This window comes from Tamandua tetradactyla, chromosome 19 (genome assembly GCF_023851605.1).
Source record: "Tamandua tetradactyla isolate mTamTet1 chromosome 19, mTamTet1.pri, whole genome shotgun sequence".
NCBI classification, from domain to species: Eukaryota; Metazoa; Chordata; class Mammalia; order Pilosa; family Myrmecophagidae; genus Tamandua; species Tamandua tetradactyla.
In genome coordinates this window covers 51,981,371-51,998,307 of record NC_135345.1, presented here as the reverse complement: position 1 = coordinate 51,998,307, position 16,937 = coordinate 51,981,371, and the positions used below count along the sequence as shown (strand labels likewise).

General features: G+C 37.3%; 1 protein-coding gene across 17 annotated transcripts in view; it reads right to left on the bottom strand.

Annotated features, from left to right (window-relative positions):
- DCUN1D4 (defective in cullin neddylation 1 domain containing 4) overlaps window positions 1–16,937 on the bottom strand; it is a 144,116-nt gene that overhangs the window by 85,713 nt on the left and 41,466 nt on the right. For 8 of the 17 annotated variants that reach the window (XM_077136834.1, XM_077136836.1, XM_077136848.1 and 5 more), the window contains 2 exons: window positions 9,094–9,164; window positions 8,873–8,912 (listed from right to left, as the gene is read on the bottom strand). The exons of 1 other annotated variant lie outside the window; for it this stretch is intronic. In XM_077136834.1, coding sequence (XP_076992949.1) covers window positions 8,873–8,912; window positions 9,094–9,164 — 111 coding nt within the window. Of the gene's footprint in view, window positions 1–8,872; window positions 8,913–9,093; window positions 9,165–9,786; window positions 11,716–11,738; window positions 11,865–16,937 lie in introns of those variants that run through there. 8 more of the 17 variants (XM_077136840.1, XM_077136842.1, XM_077136841.1 and 5 more) reach the window with 3 other exon arrangements.

Genomic DNA, 16,937 nt, shown 5'->3' with positions numbered 1-16,937 from the left:
ATCCACCCAATCCATTCCACTCCTAATCCACATCCCCTCCCCATTATCCATCCATTTCTTATCTATATTCTTCTACTCATCTGTCCATACTCTGGACAAAAGGAACATGAGACATAAGGCCTCCACAATCACACGGTCACATTACAAAATCTACACCCTCAAGCATCCCCAAGAATCAAGGCCACCGGAACCCAACCCAACAACCCCAGGCACTTCCCTCCAGCCATTCTAACACATCAAAAACTAGAAAGAAATATCTATTTATTGCACAAGACAACCTTCAAGACAACCTCTTGACTGCCTGAAATGCCCCAGCTACCAAAACTCTACCCTCTCTCACCTCTCTCCTCTACCTATCCCCCACCCTACTTGCCTGTCAAAAAGGCCCACCCAATCCCCCACCTTATGACATTTAGTTTTGGTATAATGCCATTGCTACCTTCAGTGGAAGCACATTACAATGTTACTGTTGACCACAGACGCTAGCTTGCATTGATTGTACTTTTTCCTGTATATCATCCTATTTTAATACTTGCAATGCTGACATTCACTTGTTCTCCCTCATGCAAAAACGTTTTATTTGTACATTTAATCACCATCATTGTCCACCCTAGGCACTCCTAAGTTATACCATCTCAGTCTTTTATCCTCAGTCTTTATTCTCCATCTTTCCTTCTGGTTTCATACATGCCCCCAGCCCTTCTCCCTTAATGATACTCACATTCAGCTTCAATTCAGCATATCTGTACTATTGTGCTACCATCAAACAGTATTGTGCTATCCATTTCTGAATTTTTACAGTCAGTCCTATTGCACAATCTGTATTCCTTCAGCACCAAGTGCCAATCTCTATCCTATTTCTATCTTCTGGTAACCTGTGATCTTAACTTCAACTCTCAAAGTTGATTCATCAATATTAATTCATATTAGTGAGACTATACAATATTTGTCCTTTTGTTTCTAGTTAATTTCACTCAGCATAATGTCCTCAAGGCTCTTCCATGTTGTTACAGGCTTTGTGACTTTATTCTGTCTTACAGCTGTGTAATATTCCATAGCATATATATACCACAGCATGTTTAGTCACTCATCCACTGATGGACATTTGGCTGTTTCCAACTCTTGGCAATTGTAAATAATGCTGCTATAAATATCAGTGTGCATATGCCTGTTTATGTCCTTGCCTATAGTTCCTCTGAATATACACCTAGTATTGGGACTGCTAGATCACATGGCAATTCTATTCTTAGCTTCTCAGGAACCGCCAAAGTGCCTTCCAGAATGGTTGTACCATTTTACATTTCCACCAACAATGGATAAGTGTGCCTCTTTCTCTACATCATCTCCAGCACTTGTTGCTTTCTGTTTTTTGTGATAATGGCCATACTCATAGGTGTCAGATGATATCTCATTGTGGTTTTGATTTGCATTTCCCTAATAGACAGTGAAATTGAACATCTTTTCATGTACCTTTTAGCCATTTGTATTTCCTCTCCTGAGAAGTGGTCATGTCTTTTGCCCATTTTTTTAACTGGGTTGTCTGTCTTTCTGTTGTTGAGCTGAATAATCTCTTTCTATATTCTAAATACTAAACCTTTATCTGATATGTGTCTTCCAAATATTGTCTCCCACTGCGTAGGCAGCCTTTTTATTTTCCTGGCAAAGTTCTTTGATGCAGAAAAGTGTTTAATTTTGAAGAGATTCCACTTCTCTCTTTTTCAATGCTAGTGCTTTGCGTGTAAGGTCTAGGAAATCACCTCAGGTTACAAGAATTAAAAGATATTTCCCTACATTTTCTTCTAAAAGTTTTATGGTCTTAGCTCTAATGTCTAGGCTTTTGATCTATTTTGAGTTAATTTTTGTATAGCGTGTGAGATATGGATTCTTTTTCATTCTTTTGCATATGGATATCTAGTTCTTCAGACATCATTTATTGAAGAGGCTGTTCTGTCCCCGATGGGTTGGCTTGACCACCTTATCAAAGATCAATTTCCATAGATGAGAGGGTCTATTTCTGAACACTCAATTTGATTCCATTGGTCAGTATATCTATCCTTATGCCAGTACCATGCTGTTTTGACCACTTTAGCATTGTAATATGCTTTGAAGCAAGGTAGTATGAGACCTTCCACTTCTCATTTTTCTTTCTCGAGATATTTTCAGCTATTTGGGGCACCCTCCCTTCCAAATAAATTTGGCTATTGATTTCTCTATTTCTGCAAAGTAAGTGTTTGGGAATTTAATTGGCATTGACTGGCTTTTCATTTCTGCAACAAACACTGTTGAAATTTTGACTGTAATCACATTAAATCTGTAAATCACTTTGGGTAGAACTGGCATCTTAACAACTGTGTTCCAATCCATAAACACAAAATGTCTTCTCCATTTATGTAGATCGTCTTTGAATTCTTTTAACTATGTTTTTTAGCTTTCTGTGTACAAGTCCTTTAGATCCTTGGTTAGATTCCTAGATATTTTATTCTTTTAGCTGGTATTGTAAATGGAAGTTTTTTCTTGATGTTTTCTTCAGATTGTTCCTTATTACTGTATAGAAACATTAATGATTTTGCATACTGATCTTATACTCTGCCACTTTGCAGAATTCATTTATTAGCTCCAGGAACTTTTGTTGCAGATTTTCAGAATTTTCTGTATATAGGATCCATGTCATCCACAAATAGGGAAAGTTTCACTCCTTCCTTCCCAAACTGGACATCTTTTCTTTTTCTTGCCATATTTCTCGGCTAAAACTTTCAAAACAATGTTGAATAACCATGGTGACAGTGGGCATTCTTGTCTGATCTTCAGGGAGAAACTTTCAATCTTTTACCATTAATCAGGATGTTAGCTGTGGATTATTCGTATATTTCCTTTATCATGTTGGGTAAGTTTCCATCTAGTCCTCGTTTCCTAAGTGTTTTTACCAAGAGGTGCTGAATTTCATCAAATGCCTTTTCTGTGTCAATTGAAATGATTATGTGTTTTTTATCCCCTTCACTGTGTTTATGTGGTGTACTACCTTAACTGATTTTCTTATTTCGAACTACCCATGCATACCTGGGATAAATCCCATTAATCATGGTATATATGCTTGTAATGTGCTGTTGGATTTGGTTTGTCAGTATTTTGTTGAAGATTTTTATACCTCTATTTTCATCAGAGACATTGGTCTGTAATTTTCTTTTCCTGTGGTAATCATCTGGCTCTGGTATGAGAGTGATGTTCACCTCTTAGAATGAAGTACGGAGTATTCCCTCGTCAATATTTTGGAAGCATTTCAGTAGGACTGATGTTGATCTTCTAAGAATGTTTGGTAAAATTCCTCTGTGAAGCCATCTGGTCCTGGGCCTCTCTTTATTGGGAGGTTTTTTAATTACTAATTCAATCTCTTTACTAGCTATTGGTCTGTTGAGATCTTCTATTTCTTCTTGACCCAGTATAGGTAGTTCGTGTGTTTCTAGGAATATGTCCATTTCATGTAGGTTATCTAATTTATTGATATACAGTTGTTCATTGTATCCTTATAATCCCTTTAATTTCAGTGGGGTTGATAACAACATCTCTCTTTTTCATTTCTAATTTTAGTTATTTGTGTCCTCTCTCTTTTTCTCTTCATCAGTCTAGCAAATGTTTGTTGATTTACTGATCCTTTGGAAGAACAAACTTTTGTTTTTGTTTAATCTTTTTTGTTGTTGTTGTCAATTCTCTATTTCACTTACCTCTGCTCTAATCTTTATTTCCTTCCTTCCTTCTGCTCACTTTAGGTTTTGCTTGCTCTTTTTTCTAATTCTTCCGGTTTTGAGTTTAGTTGCCTAATTTTGACATCCTCTTTTCTTTTTCAAATAAATATTTAGAGCTACAAATTTCCCTCTCAGCACTGCTTTTGCTGTACCCCATAAATTTTGGTATATTGTACTTTCATTTTGTCTCAAAATATTGCTTACATTTCCCTTCTGCTTCCTTTTTTAGCCCATTTGTTTAAGAGTACATTGTTTAATTTCTACATATTTGTGAATTTCCCATTTCTTGGTAGGCAATTGTTTCTTTCAGCATTTTAAATATTTTGTACGACTAATTTATTGGCTCTGTGATTTCTGATGAGAAATTGGCATTTGATTTTATTGGGTTTCCCTTGTCCATAACTTTTTGGTTTTCTCTTGCAGCTTTCTGAACTCTCTTTTTGTCCTTGGCATTGGATAATTTGATTACTATGTGTCTATGCATGCTTTAAGTTTATCCTATTTGAGGTTCTCAGGGCTTCTTGAATGTGATGTCTTTCATTCAATTTGGGAAGTCTTCTGCCATTAGTTCTTTAATATTCCTTCTGCCCTGTTCTCTCTTTCCTCTCCTTGGACCCCGATAATGCTTATATTGGTATGCTTAATGGTGTCCCACAGATCTCTCAGACTTTGTTCTTTTTTATTCCTTTTTTTCTTTTCCTCAGCCTAATCATTTTAATTGCCTTGTCTTGAGATCACTAATTCACTCTTCTGCAAGCTCCAATCTGCTGAGAAATTCTACTGTGAATTTTTCATTTCAGTTATCATGTTCAACTCCAGTATTTCTTTGGTTCCAACTGAGAATCTCAAACAGATTCCTATATTGTTCATTCATTATTTTCCTCATATTCTTTAGTTCTTTCTCTGTGCTTTCTTTTATTGCTTGAGCATAATGAGGATCAATTTTTTAGTCTCTTTCTGGAAAGTCCAAAGTCTGGTCTGCTTCATTAATGGTTTCTGGATTTTTATCTTGTTCTTCTGGATGGGCCATCATTTTCTGTTTCTAAGTATTAACTCTGGGTTTTAGTTTCTGAGCTGTCTGCATCTACTAGTGATATAACATAGATTTTGTTGAATGCCAATAGCTAATCAAAACAAGAAAGCCAAAGCAAAAAGCACCTTTCGCTGTTTTTTCGAACTGGCTCAGCTTCTGCTATTGGTCTCCTTCAGAATGTGGCCCTCTTATCAAGATCATCAGCACAGGGTAAATGTGAAGTGCAAGGTCTTCTCTGTCTTACATGAGCCTGCATGGAACTGCAGAACCTGCTTCTTTTACTGGGTTTGCATATGCTAGAGACTTAGGAATTCCATGTTTATATTTCACAGAAGTCCAAGGGAATGTCGCCTATATCTTTGAATAGACTTTCACCTCTTTTTGTGTGCTCACTTGAATGAGTTAATGCAAGTAGTCCTTTGTTCCAGGCCACTTCAACTTAATTATTTCTCACTATTTCAGTTGTCTGCCAGTTACTTATCTGTAGTCAGGATAAACGCTGGGAAAGTGAGCACAAAACAAGTTCCTTGGCTCAGTCTCTTAGACTTCCATATGATAAACTGCTACGGATATAAATGCACCCTAGTATGTGAATAGGGGCCACCATGCTCCCTCTGGAACAGGACCAGAGAACCACAATGATAGCACAGGCTAGGTCTACCTTGCAATGTGGAGGGGGTGGCAGAAGGACCAAGTGAGCCAGGAGTTTCTTCTATGGTTTTTGAAACTGTTTTCTTGATTCAGCAACTTGCCTAGTTAATACAGCCCTTCAACTATTTTACACAGTTGTGAGGAAGGTTACTGTCTTTAAGATCCTTCTACCACCTTGCCTAAGGGAGGCTGGAACAATGGCCCCCCTCAGAGCCTACCCTCAGCAATCTGAAGTAGTTGATCAAAAGTCATGTTCAGCAGTAAGACCGCACATCCCTGAAGTTTGGAGAACGAAGTCTTTAAGCCCCATTCTAGCACTAACATGCTATGCAAGGAGCTCGAGCACCAGTACTAACTGCTGTGCATCTCAGGCTGGGGGAAGGGTGACAGGAGCCAGTGCAGAAGAGCGAAACTCACCAGTATTTATTGCAATTTACCAACCTCTTCCTCCTGCTCCTCCCTGGACCCTGCATAATGTTCCACTAGACTTGGAGTTTCAAAATAGTTGATTCAGACATTTCCTGCCAATTCAATTATTGTTTTGTTGTTGGGACTGATTACTGGAGATTCTTACTCTGCCATCTTCCCACAATCCTCTGGCCTCAGTACTTTTATATATATGGGTACTTCACCTCACTTTTCACTGAACCATGTCACAAAGACACAGCAATTAAGTTGACAAACATACTGCATTTTAAGATATTTTGTTAATACCTAACATTTAGTTCATTTTCTTGAACAGGTAACGGAACTATCTGCTTGCATGTGTGAAACCCCTCCCTCCCTCCCTCCCTCTTCCCCCCCCCCAACCCTCTCATGTGAGAGAAGGGTGGAAGTATAAAAAAAAAGTGTTAGATAGAAACAGCCTCTTTTGCAGCCAGCTTCAGCACTTTCATATACAATTGCAGATATTACTCAGACTACGATTGTGCCAAGAAATGAAGAAGCACTGTAAAAATTAAACTTTCTCAGAGGATTTCCAAGTATCATAGATTTTACTTTTAAAGTGTTTATTTGGTCAGGTACAGTGGTAACGTAAAGAATAATCACAACCAGACACGGAAATGTTAATTAAATAGATGACTTCAAGAAATTACTAAGGCTAACTGACAATGGGCAATTACTTGGTACCAGGCTCCACACTAGCATTTCATATAACAAACATCAGACACATCACTGTCCCCAAGAGCACAAGAGGAGGCACGAAGCCAAATATACTTTCCTCTTTCATTTTCCTTAATTATAGCATACAATTATTAAATTGCCACATTTCAATTTAATAACTTTATTTCAAAAAATAAACATTCAGATGTGAAATTACTATGGTAACAAAACTCACTTAAATCAGAAGTTCAAATTCACTGCATAATGCAGGGGTTTCAGAAGTTAAGAGGTTTTATTACTGCAGCTAAGAGAAAAACACCTAAGGGCTTTACAAATACAAAAATCAGTTTTAAAATTAAAACTATTTGTTACAGAATGAAAGAGAAATGTGGTTTTTTTTTTCTTAACTATTAAAACTAGTCCTGAAAATTTTATTTCAGTCTTACTGGTACATTAAAAGGAGACTACAGAAGCATATCATGATATAACCATGAATAAGAAAATTATGCAGCCATTAAAGAGTAAGGCTGATGCTTTATAAACATGCTCCCATAAAAAGATCTCCCATAAAAACAAAAGGCACATTCAGATGTATACTAATATTTGGGGGGAAATGCATAATAATAATTTGGGATCTTAAGAGTTACGTCTTAAGAAGTAACTTAATCCTGTGAGGTATGGGGACTATAGGATAGGGCAGATAGCCTTCACTTGTATTTTAAAGCTTTTTGACTTTTTGTTTTTAAACCACACGCATGTATTGCTTAGAAAGTATAAAGAAAATATTCTTGACTGTCCTTGATTTGATCTACATTTACTGACATGTAAAAATCAGGTGAAAGGACCTAAAGATCTAAAGATATTAAGTCACATGTAAAGATCAGGTGAAAGTCCCTAAAAAACCTAAAGATCAGGTAAAAGGACGGCCCTAGCCTTCTGAACACTCCTGGTCATAGTCTCTGTCTCCTTCTCTCACTTCTCCCCCAAAGAAGGAATGTCTTATCTCAGTGGTGATCCAAGAAGAAGGACCTAAGCACAAGGGCTGTGCTGTCCTTGTGACAGTGACTGGATACTAGACTCTCTGAATGGGGTGAAACACTGTCAAGTCCTTGGAGTCTTGCCGCACATCTAAGCTATATTTTCCAACAAAATTGTTACTCCTGATTCCCGTGCTTAATTTTTAATTGGTTCTGAATCAGTTTGGAGGGGAAAAGAAGAGTCCTAAATCCAAACAGTATCCAAGAGACATTAAATGAAAAAAATATGCCATATAACATTTACAGTATGACTCTACTGGTACTAAATTTAAAAAAAAAAAAGGTTATACATATATACCTGCATAAAAATGTCTGAAAGAACAAACATTAAACAGTGTACTGTTACTTTCTGCTTCATTGACTTCTATGCTATTCAAAATTCTCCAACAAGCACATATTCATATATTACTACTGTTAATTGTCTAAAAAATTTTAATACAGCAATAATTTTTGCTGGAAGTTTTAGTAGATATAGATCAAATTAAGTTTCTGAACTTAATGATTATCTAGTTTAGATAAATGGTTTTCAAAGTGCGGTCCCCAGACCAACTCCATCAGCATCACTTGAGAACTTCATAAAAGTGAAAACTCTCCAGACTCTATCCCAAACCTAATCTATCAGAACCTGGGAAGGAGGAGGTGAGGTGAGGGATGAATTGAGTCCAGCAATCTGTGTTTCAACAAGCACCCCCCCCAGGTGATTATAATTCTACCTAAAGTTTGAAAATACAGAGCTAGATAATAATTGATAATAATCAGGTTTAATTTCCTATTCATAAATCCTCAAGACCTGTACAAAACACTCATGCATGTATGCACATACATCCCTATCAAATAATTTTTCAACTCAATTCAACACACATTTCAAATTGCATTGCTGTAACAGCTTTTTAGGATAGACAAAGATACTTCAGTTGAGATGCAGTATATTGAAAACCACTAGTGAGAATTCCCAGCCCTTTTAAAGTCATTAAAGTGCTTTGTCATAAACCAGAGTCCTAACACGGAATTCCTACTGGGAAAAGCTCTAACATGGCCATCCCCACTATACCCTGAAAAACATCCTTAATCAAGTAACAACCTGTTAATGGAGTGTATTAAGACAACATAGAGCATTCTCAGCTAGTATTTCTACTTCATAGGAACTTTATATTAGGAAGTTTATTAAATAGTATTAGATGCAGGTAATGGTTGCAAAACACTGTAAATATACTAAATGTCAGTGAACAGCACACTTTAAAGTGGTTTATGTTATGTGAATTTTGCCTCAATAAAAAAAACAGAATAGTATTAGCATTTACAGATACCTGTTTGGTGATCGTCTTGGCCAACGTCTTCTGTTAGATTCTGCAAGAAATATGTTCATTATTACCAAGAAATTACATAGCATACAGCAAGTATTAAAATTCAACAATTTCATAAGCAGCTCATATCTTAATATCCACAATCTAAAATTTTTATTGAGCAAACCTACACAAAACAACTACTTTAAATAGTTGGCAGTTTTGTCTTTAAAAGATAGACTTACTAGCTTATTAAGGGTGTGGTAGATCTTATGGATATTTGCCAGTGTTGAGAGATGAGAGTTCAGCTGAAAGTCTTTAAAAGAAAAAGGGGAAATTCATTGTCATTTATTTCTCATATTGCAAAAAAAAGACTATTTTAAAAAGTTCAGAAGTGAAGATAATACACTTTGATATAATTAAATATTATCTCAATTAAATTAATACATATTAAATAAAATACAACATGCATCTGACCTTTCTCCTATAAATAAAATCTGACAGTTAAATTCCCAACCAAATGTGAATGAGCTCATTATATTTTTTCAGTGAATTTTAAGGTAAAACAAAAATATTCAGTGAATATAAAATTCTACCATCAATGAACATGAATTTAATTGAAAAGTATCAAAAATATTAACAAACTAAACAAGTCACACAAATAGAAAACACATCTCAAATGAAATGTGTTCACTTTCCCTTTCTCTACTCCAGAATTACTGGTATGGTAAGCAAAAGCTTCTGGCAAGAAGACAGCAGAAAAGAATCTCAACCACTCGGCATTCCTTACAATATATTTTCTTGGCTCTTACACAACAGAGAGAGCAAAAATGTAAACTAAGTCCTCTCCTCTCCTATTAAACAAAAGGACAAATCAAAGAGCTATCTTGCAAGCTCCAAATCTGAGAGGTTAGAAACCAAACTGAAGAGTTACTTACAAGCACTGCATGATTAAAGTATACAACAGAATCAGAAATACAGAAGCAGAAATCACACTCCTAAAGAAACATGTCCAAATTAATGAATGTATTCACATATCAACTCCAATAATTTCAGAATTACACATAAGTCATACCCACAAGACAAATTAAGTTGTTCCACCTCAGAATACTGAGGTGAATGAGCTCATTATATTTTTCAGTGAATTCTAAGGTAAAACAAAAATATTCAGTGAATATAAAATTCTACCATCAATGAACATGAATTTAATTGAAAAGCATCAAAAATATTAGCAAACTAAACAAGTCACACAAATAGAAAACACATCTCAAATGAAATGTGTTTCATTTGAAACCCTTGGGCTTCTGGCTCTCTAATTTCAATTTTCCTAAATATAAATCTAAGTATAACTTGCATCGGTATTAAGCTATGCAAATATGAGTAAAAAGCGTGCCAATAATTTCATATTGAATAAACATCAAAAGAAGCATCTTTATAAATTATCAGGATTTATGTCAGTCCCTTTTCTTTCCTATCATAAAGGTTAGTCTGAAGGCGACCTTGAAAAGATAACTCATTACTGTAACATCTTCAAGTTACGCACTCTGGAAAAAAAAATAAAACAAAAAAAAATTCCTCCTTTACTGGAATGGATTCCTTGGAACACGTATCAGATAAAAAGAGCAGATGCTACAATATAAGTTGTCTGTGTTGGGCATGGACCCTCTGGCCTGGGCTACTTTTCTGAATCCTGAATTCAAGCTGATTTCCCCACCAGTATTTAAGAAAACTTTACTTTTTCTTCTAAAACATGTTGGGATCCAGTTTTAGGTAAGCTCATTGGGCAGAGAGGACAGTAGTCTACAGAGTTCCTGATATTCATGCAAGTCACTGCCAGAACAGCAGGGCGTATACATAATACTTACGCAGTTCTGGCCTGCCCAGCAGCCACCAGTGTCCTGATACCACAGTTGCATCCATCAAGAATGATCCAAAGAACCAGAATTTTTGACTAAGCCTCACCCAGAGTAGGGCCTCTAGCTTTAAAAGGGCCTCAAATAAAGACATGTGTTTAATGGGTGGTATATGAAAGGTCTAGCTATGCTTAAGGTAAATAATGATGACATAAGGTGGTGCAAAATCTGAACTTTCCACAGAGAAGGTTAGAAAGCATTTGGGGTGTGTATGTACCTACGTGATGTATGCATTTACTTATTTATATTTAACAAGCAGAGAAAGTGGTCTCTAAAGATAGAAGTTACAGCCCTCTCAGCACCTGGAAGAGGTGGATGGTGATTGGAGCACCCTCACCTATCACCAAGCCAAAATTCCTCTTTCTGTACTCCTTCTATTTAAAAATAGGAAGACAAATAGTATATTACATTAACATCTTGAAAGAGAAATTAAACTCTGCTCCCCAAAAAACAAAAAAAAACAGAAAATTTAGACTTGAGATTCTCTTTTCAACAGGCTGTGTAAAATGGAAGAGTGGAAAGGACTTGCCAAAGATCTTTCATGCAATGAGATCTCCTGACCTCCCACCCTGCCTCAGGCTATGCTTTGTCATTTCACCTCTTAATTCACTGTCAAACTTCAAATAACAGAATTTAAACAAATTTAAGTGCTAAATCCTTCTCCCTCCTTCATACAGGTAAGTACTAAAGATGGAAAACACGAGGTTTTCAATCTGGAATTCCAGGACTTTCACAAGCTTGGCCTGACCCATCTTTCCAAACTTCTTTCACCACATCATTCCACATATAACCCTTCTCTCCAAACCTGTATTCTACCCACTGCCCTCCTTACACCCACTGGTATGGGCACACACATGCACACACAGTTTTTACCAAAATACCACTGTGCAATACCACTGTTCCACCTGACTCTGGAATCTATAGCTGATTCAAATCTCAGGTCTACAAGTGACTAACCTAAACCTCAACTTCCTTACCTGCAAAATGAGGTTAAGAAGTTCTCCCGCGTAGGGGTGCTCCAAGGATGAAAGAATATGCCAGGCACCTATCATAATGCCTAGATGTGTCAGACACCCATTACAATGCCTGGTACCTAGTAAGTGCTCAACAGAAGATAGCAATTATCACCATATTTGCTTATACCATTCTCCACACCACGTCTAAAATAGTCTCTACTCTCCCCAAGTCCAGCCCAAGCATTCCAGAAGACACCAGAGTCAGCGTCAGCGGTCCTCCGTGACTGAGGTATATGGCCCAAAATATCTCTACGGCTTATAAGGGCATTACTATATTTACGCATCACCAACTGATGTGCATAATGATGGTTGTATACAGTCTTAACACACTGAAAAAATATACAAGAATGTTTAAGACCAAATTCAATATATGAAGTTTCATTCTACAATGACAGTAAAAACGTTCATTTCATAAATCACATAATGTATGTCAGCAATTCTCCATTTCCATATCCATCCCTACCATCAACCACCACCATCATTGCTTCACAAAAAAAAAGAAAAAGAAAAGAAACGAGTAACATGAATAATTTTTTCTTTAGTTTCCCTAGGGTACAAACACGCTTAAGGAGAAGACACAAATTCAGGGAAAACAGACAAAAATGGTATTAAAGATAAATTCACAAAGGTTAACCCTGCTTTATGATCTGTATTAGTATCTGATAGGGCAAGCAGGTTCTTCTTCATTCTTCTTTAAGAATTTCTTGGGATTGTAACATGTTTATTCTTCCAGATGAACCTTACAATCAATCTACCTAGTTGTCCTAGCTCCCTTTTTTTCTCCATTCCTTAGGGAAAACTGAGGAGTTTAGGAGTGGGAAACTGAGGTACAGGGGAATAAGAATTCAATTGCATTTAATTTGTAATGTGAAAGGAGAAGCAAACACTTTACTATATTGGGTCTTTGGATTCAAGAAATATCATGTGTCTCTACATTTCTATCTTTCAGTAAACTTTTATTGTATCTTACATATTTTATAAGTTTATTCTTGTATGTATTACTGCTTAGTGTTGCTATTATAATTGAGATTTTTCCCTCTAATTATATTTTACAAGTGGCTATTTCTGATATAAAGGGACCTTTTGATTTTATGTTTTTAAATTCTGTTTCTGACTGTCTTATGGGAGTAAACTTCCATTAGGACTGTTGCTTTTTAAATTTGATTCTTTTGGTTGGCATGTATTTTCAGAACTTACCAATAATTGTTTTATTCCTAATATTTTTTTCTCTGCATTTTGTTACGGTACTCTCCCTAGGGTGGTTTGGGGGAAATGGACATTGACCCTATTGGTGGCATTCGTTTTTTTTCTTTCTTTGTATTATATAGGTCATAGCAAATGGTAATTACAAAAACCCAGAATTACATGCTCAGTCAGCATTTGTTGACTGTTTTCAAAATAATCAGAAGAAATTTAACCAAGTTATTTATCAAACAGGTTATGCTTTTCCACAGTCATTCATTGCTTATAATTCAGAGTATAGGATTTGCATGTTATGCAGGAGAGTCAAACCAGTCACTGCTTTTCTGTAGAAAGTCATTAGATCATGGAATAAAGTTAACTTTAATTTATCCTTTGAAATTGAAATATGAGCAGAAGGAGATTTTTATGATTCAGCTAATACTTTCCTGAATATGTTCTCTGTAAAGCATTTGATCTTTATCCTTAACATATTTGCCTTAAGAATATAAAATCTATTTTAGATTTCAAGGTTTATTACTTGCCCTAGCACTGAACAGATGAACCATAAATCCAATACGTGTTTTTGGCAAACTTATTCTGCAAAGCTGGAGACAGTAAGCATTACTGGCTTGTCTTTGTGGCCCATATCATCTCTGTTGCAACTACTATGCTGCTGTTGTTCTAAAGGAGCCGTAAATGATACATAAGCAAATGAGAGTGGCTGCACTGAAATAAAACTTTATTTGGCCAATGGAATGTGGTTTGTGAGCCCTGGTATAAAAACACAGTAATTATAATAGTAAGGTACTTTCAGGAAGGCAAATCAGTGGAAGAGCACTGATACAAATATGTATGTACTAATGTACATGGAAACAGATAAATATGATAAAATGGCATTTTGATTCAATGGGGTAAACAAACATGGTTCAAAAATTAAAGGGGCAACTACCTAGCATTTAGAACAAAATAAAATTAATTGCAATCCAGCCCAAAAGTTGCAATGGATGGGGAAGGCATTCAAGGTAAAAGGAAAGACCTCATCCTGGGATCAGAGGCCCACATGTTTTGCCTCTACTCATTTCTCCAACCTCATGTTCTAGCCAAATCCTTCCTGCAGGCTTACCCCTCAAGACCTTTGCACATGCTTTTCCGCTTGCCTTGAACCCTCTTTCCCCTAATAATGGCATGACTAGCATACACACTTCAGCAGGTTGCCATTTAAATATTACCTCCTTACATCCTCTTACCTGACCTACAAACAGAACCCCTTCTTTGCTCTTTATCACTTTGTTTTCCTTTTCTTTATAGCATTAGTACTACCTGACATCATGTATCAGTTTGTCATCTTCTTCTTGCATTAGAATGTAAGCTCTATGAAGACCAAGACTTGATCTTGTTCACTGTTGTATCCCTATCCCACAGAATAATACCTACTACATATTAAGTGCTCAATAAATATTCAATGAATGAATGCAGGTATAAAGTCACCAAGGCTTAAATTTGTTATGTTCAGGACATTTCAAGTATTTGCATACTTGCTCACATTTCTTTAAATGTGTATTTCTTCAAATGTGAGAATGTAGTAAAAGAGGAGACTCAAAAGGAAGGAAAGCAGGTAGTGCAATGGTGGCTCAGTGGCAGATACCTCGCCTGCCATGCCGGAGACCCAAGTTCGTCGGAGAGACCCAGGTTCAATTCCTGGTGCCTGTCCATGAAAAAAAAAAAAAAAGGAAGGCAAGTGCTCTGGAAGGCAGTTTGACAGTTCCTTGGGAAGCTAAGTATAAAACTGCCATATGATCCAGCATTCTCACTAGTAGGTATATACTCGTAAAAACTGAAAGCAGGAACATGAATATACATTTGCATACCAATGGCTGTGGTGGCATTACTCACAATTACCAAGGATGGGTGGCCCAAGTGTCCATCAAGTGATGAATAGATGGATGAATTGTGGTGTATACAAACGATGGAATATTGTGCAGCTAAGAAGGAATGAAGTCATGATGCATGCAAGGACATGGATGAAACTTGAGGACATTATGTTGAGTGAAATAAGCCAGAAACAAAAAACAGAACAATAATATATAGTCTCATTAATATGAACTAACTACAATAAGGAAACCCTGGGAGTTAAATTTGAGAGCACAATTATCAGGAAATAGAGGGCAAATGATGGTTAAGGAGTACCAAGTGCTTAAGAAGGTTGATTATAATGGTTCAGAAATGGATAGTACAATATTGTGTGGCAGCAGTAAAGTACTGTAAGTACAAGCAACAACGCTGAATGAGAATATGTTTGAAAGAGAAAGGCTAGAGTCGTATACGTCACAAGAAGGAAAGCTAGAGGATGAAAACTGCAACTGTATAACTTAGCAAAATCCTGAGTGGATGATGATGGCATTAATTTTACAAACATAAGAAAGTTCTTACATGAACTAGAACAAACATACATCACTATTAACAAGGTGTTAATAATAGGGTAATATATGGGGAAAATGCAATTAATGCAAACTACGATCTATAGTTAACAGTAACACTGTAATATTCCTTCATTAATTATAACAAAGGCACAATACCAAAACTAAATGCCAATCATAGAGAGATACAGGGGGCATGGGATTTTTTTTCCCAGAATGAGAATGTTCTCATATTGATTTTAGTGGTGAATGCTTAACTATGTGATCATACCAAGAACCACTGATTATACACGTAGGACAGACTGCATGGTGCGTGAATGAAACTGTTTAAATATATGAAAAAAAGGAAGTCAAAGGTCAAAAATGAGGACCTGTGAATCCTGCTAAAGAATTTAATTTCCTAAAGATTTGTATTTCCAGCAGGGTCACTAGGACATATGCATATAATGGATAAAAATAGAATATTCAAAAGCAGCATCAAGGGAGAGAAAGAGGAAAAAGGATAAGATGGCACATTTACAGGCATCCTCCGATCCGTTTTTACATACGTTTGTCTGAGTCAGTGAAAGCTTGGCCTCCCCTGCCCCACCCACCCCCACCCCTGGCAGTTTATACAGCCTTCAGTGTATTAAAAATCCTCACTATCCGAAAAGGATGAATCATCCCCTCTGAGAATGGGGCAGAGCCGAGACAGGAGTGAAGCCTCAGGAAAGAAGTTTCATCATGAGTGGATTAAAACCCCAGCCTCAGGACTTCCGGAGAAGATGGCGGCTTAGTAAGACGCGCGGGTCTTAGTTCCTCCTCCAGAAAAGCAACTAAAGAAACAGAAACAATACGAAACAGCTCCCGGAGCCACGACAGAGACCAAAAAGACAGCGTACCCCATTCTGGAACGGCTGAACAGGCAGGGAGAATCCACTGCGGTGAGATACCCGAGGGGCGCGCGTTTTCCCGGCCTGGGCGGCTGGCGACTGGGGTCCCCTCCATGCACGTGGCTCCCCGGTCTGACTGGGAACGTTGGATAGCTGGGCCCTCCCGCCACGCCTGGTGTCTCGGGCCAGCTGGGCAACTTGGACCAGCACTCCCCAAAGCAGCGGCCGGCGACCCCCCCCCCCACGCGCGGTTTCCCGGGCCGACTGCGAGATTCGGATTGGCAAGTTAAAGGAGCCACACCATCTTTTACTAGTGGGCCCCGCAGACAGATGAGCGCCACGAGCGTCACCTACTGGGCAGGAAAAGAAAAACAGAGCCCAGAGATTTCACAGAAAAACCTTTCAACCAGCCGGGTCCCACACCCAGGGAAATCTGATCAAATGCCCAGACACCAGCAGAAAATAATGGATGACGCTCGGAAAATTGAAGATATGGCCCAGTCAAAGGAACAAACCAATAGTTCAAATGAGATACAGGAGCTGAGACAACTAATGCTGAATATACGAACAGAAATGGAAAAACTCTTCAAAAACCAAATCAATAAATTGAGGGAGGACATGAAGAAGACATGGGCTGAACAAAAAGAAGAAATAGAAAATCTGAAAAAACAAATCACAGAACTTATGGG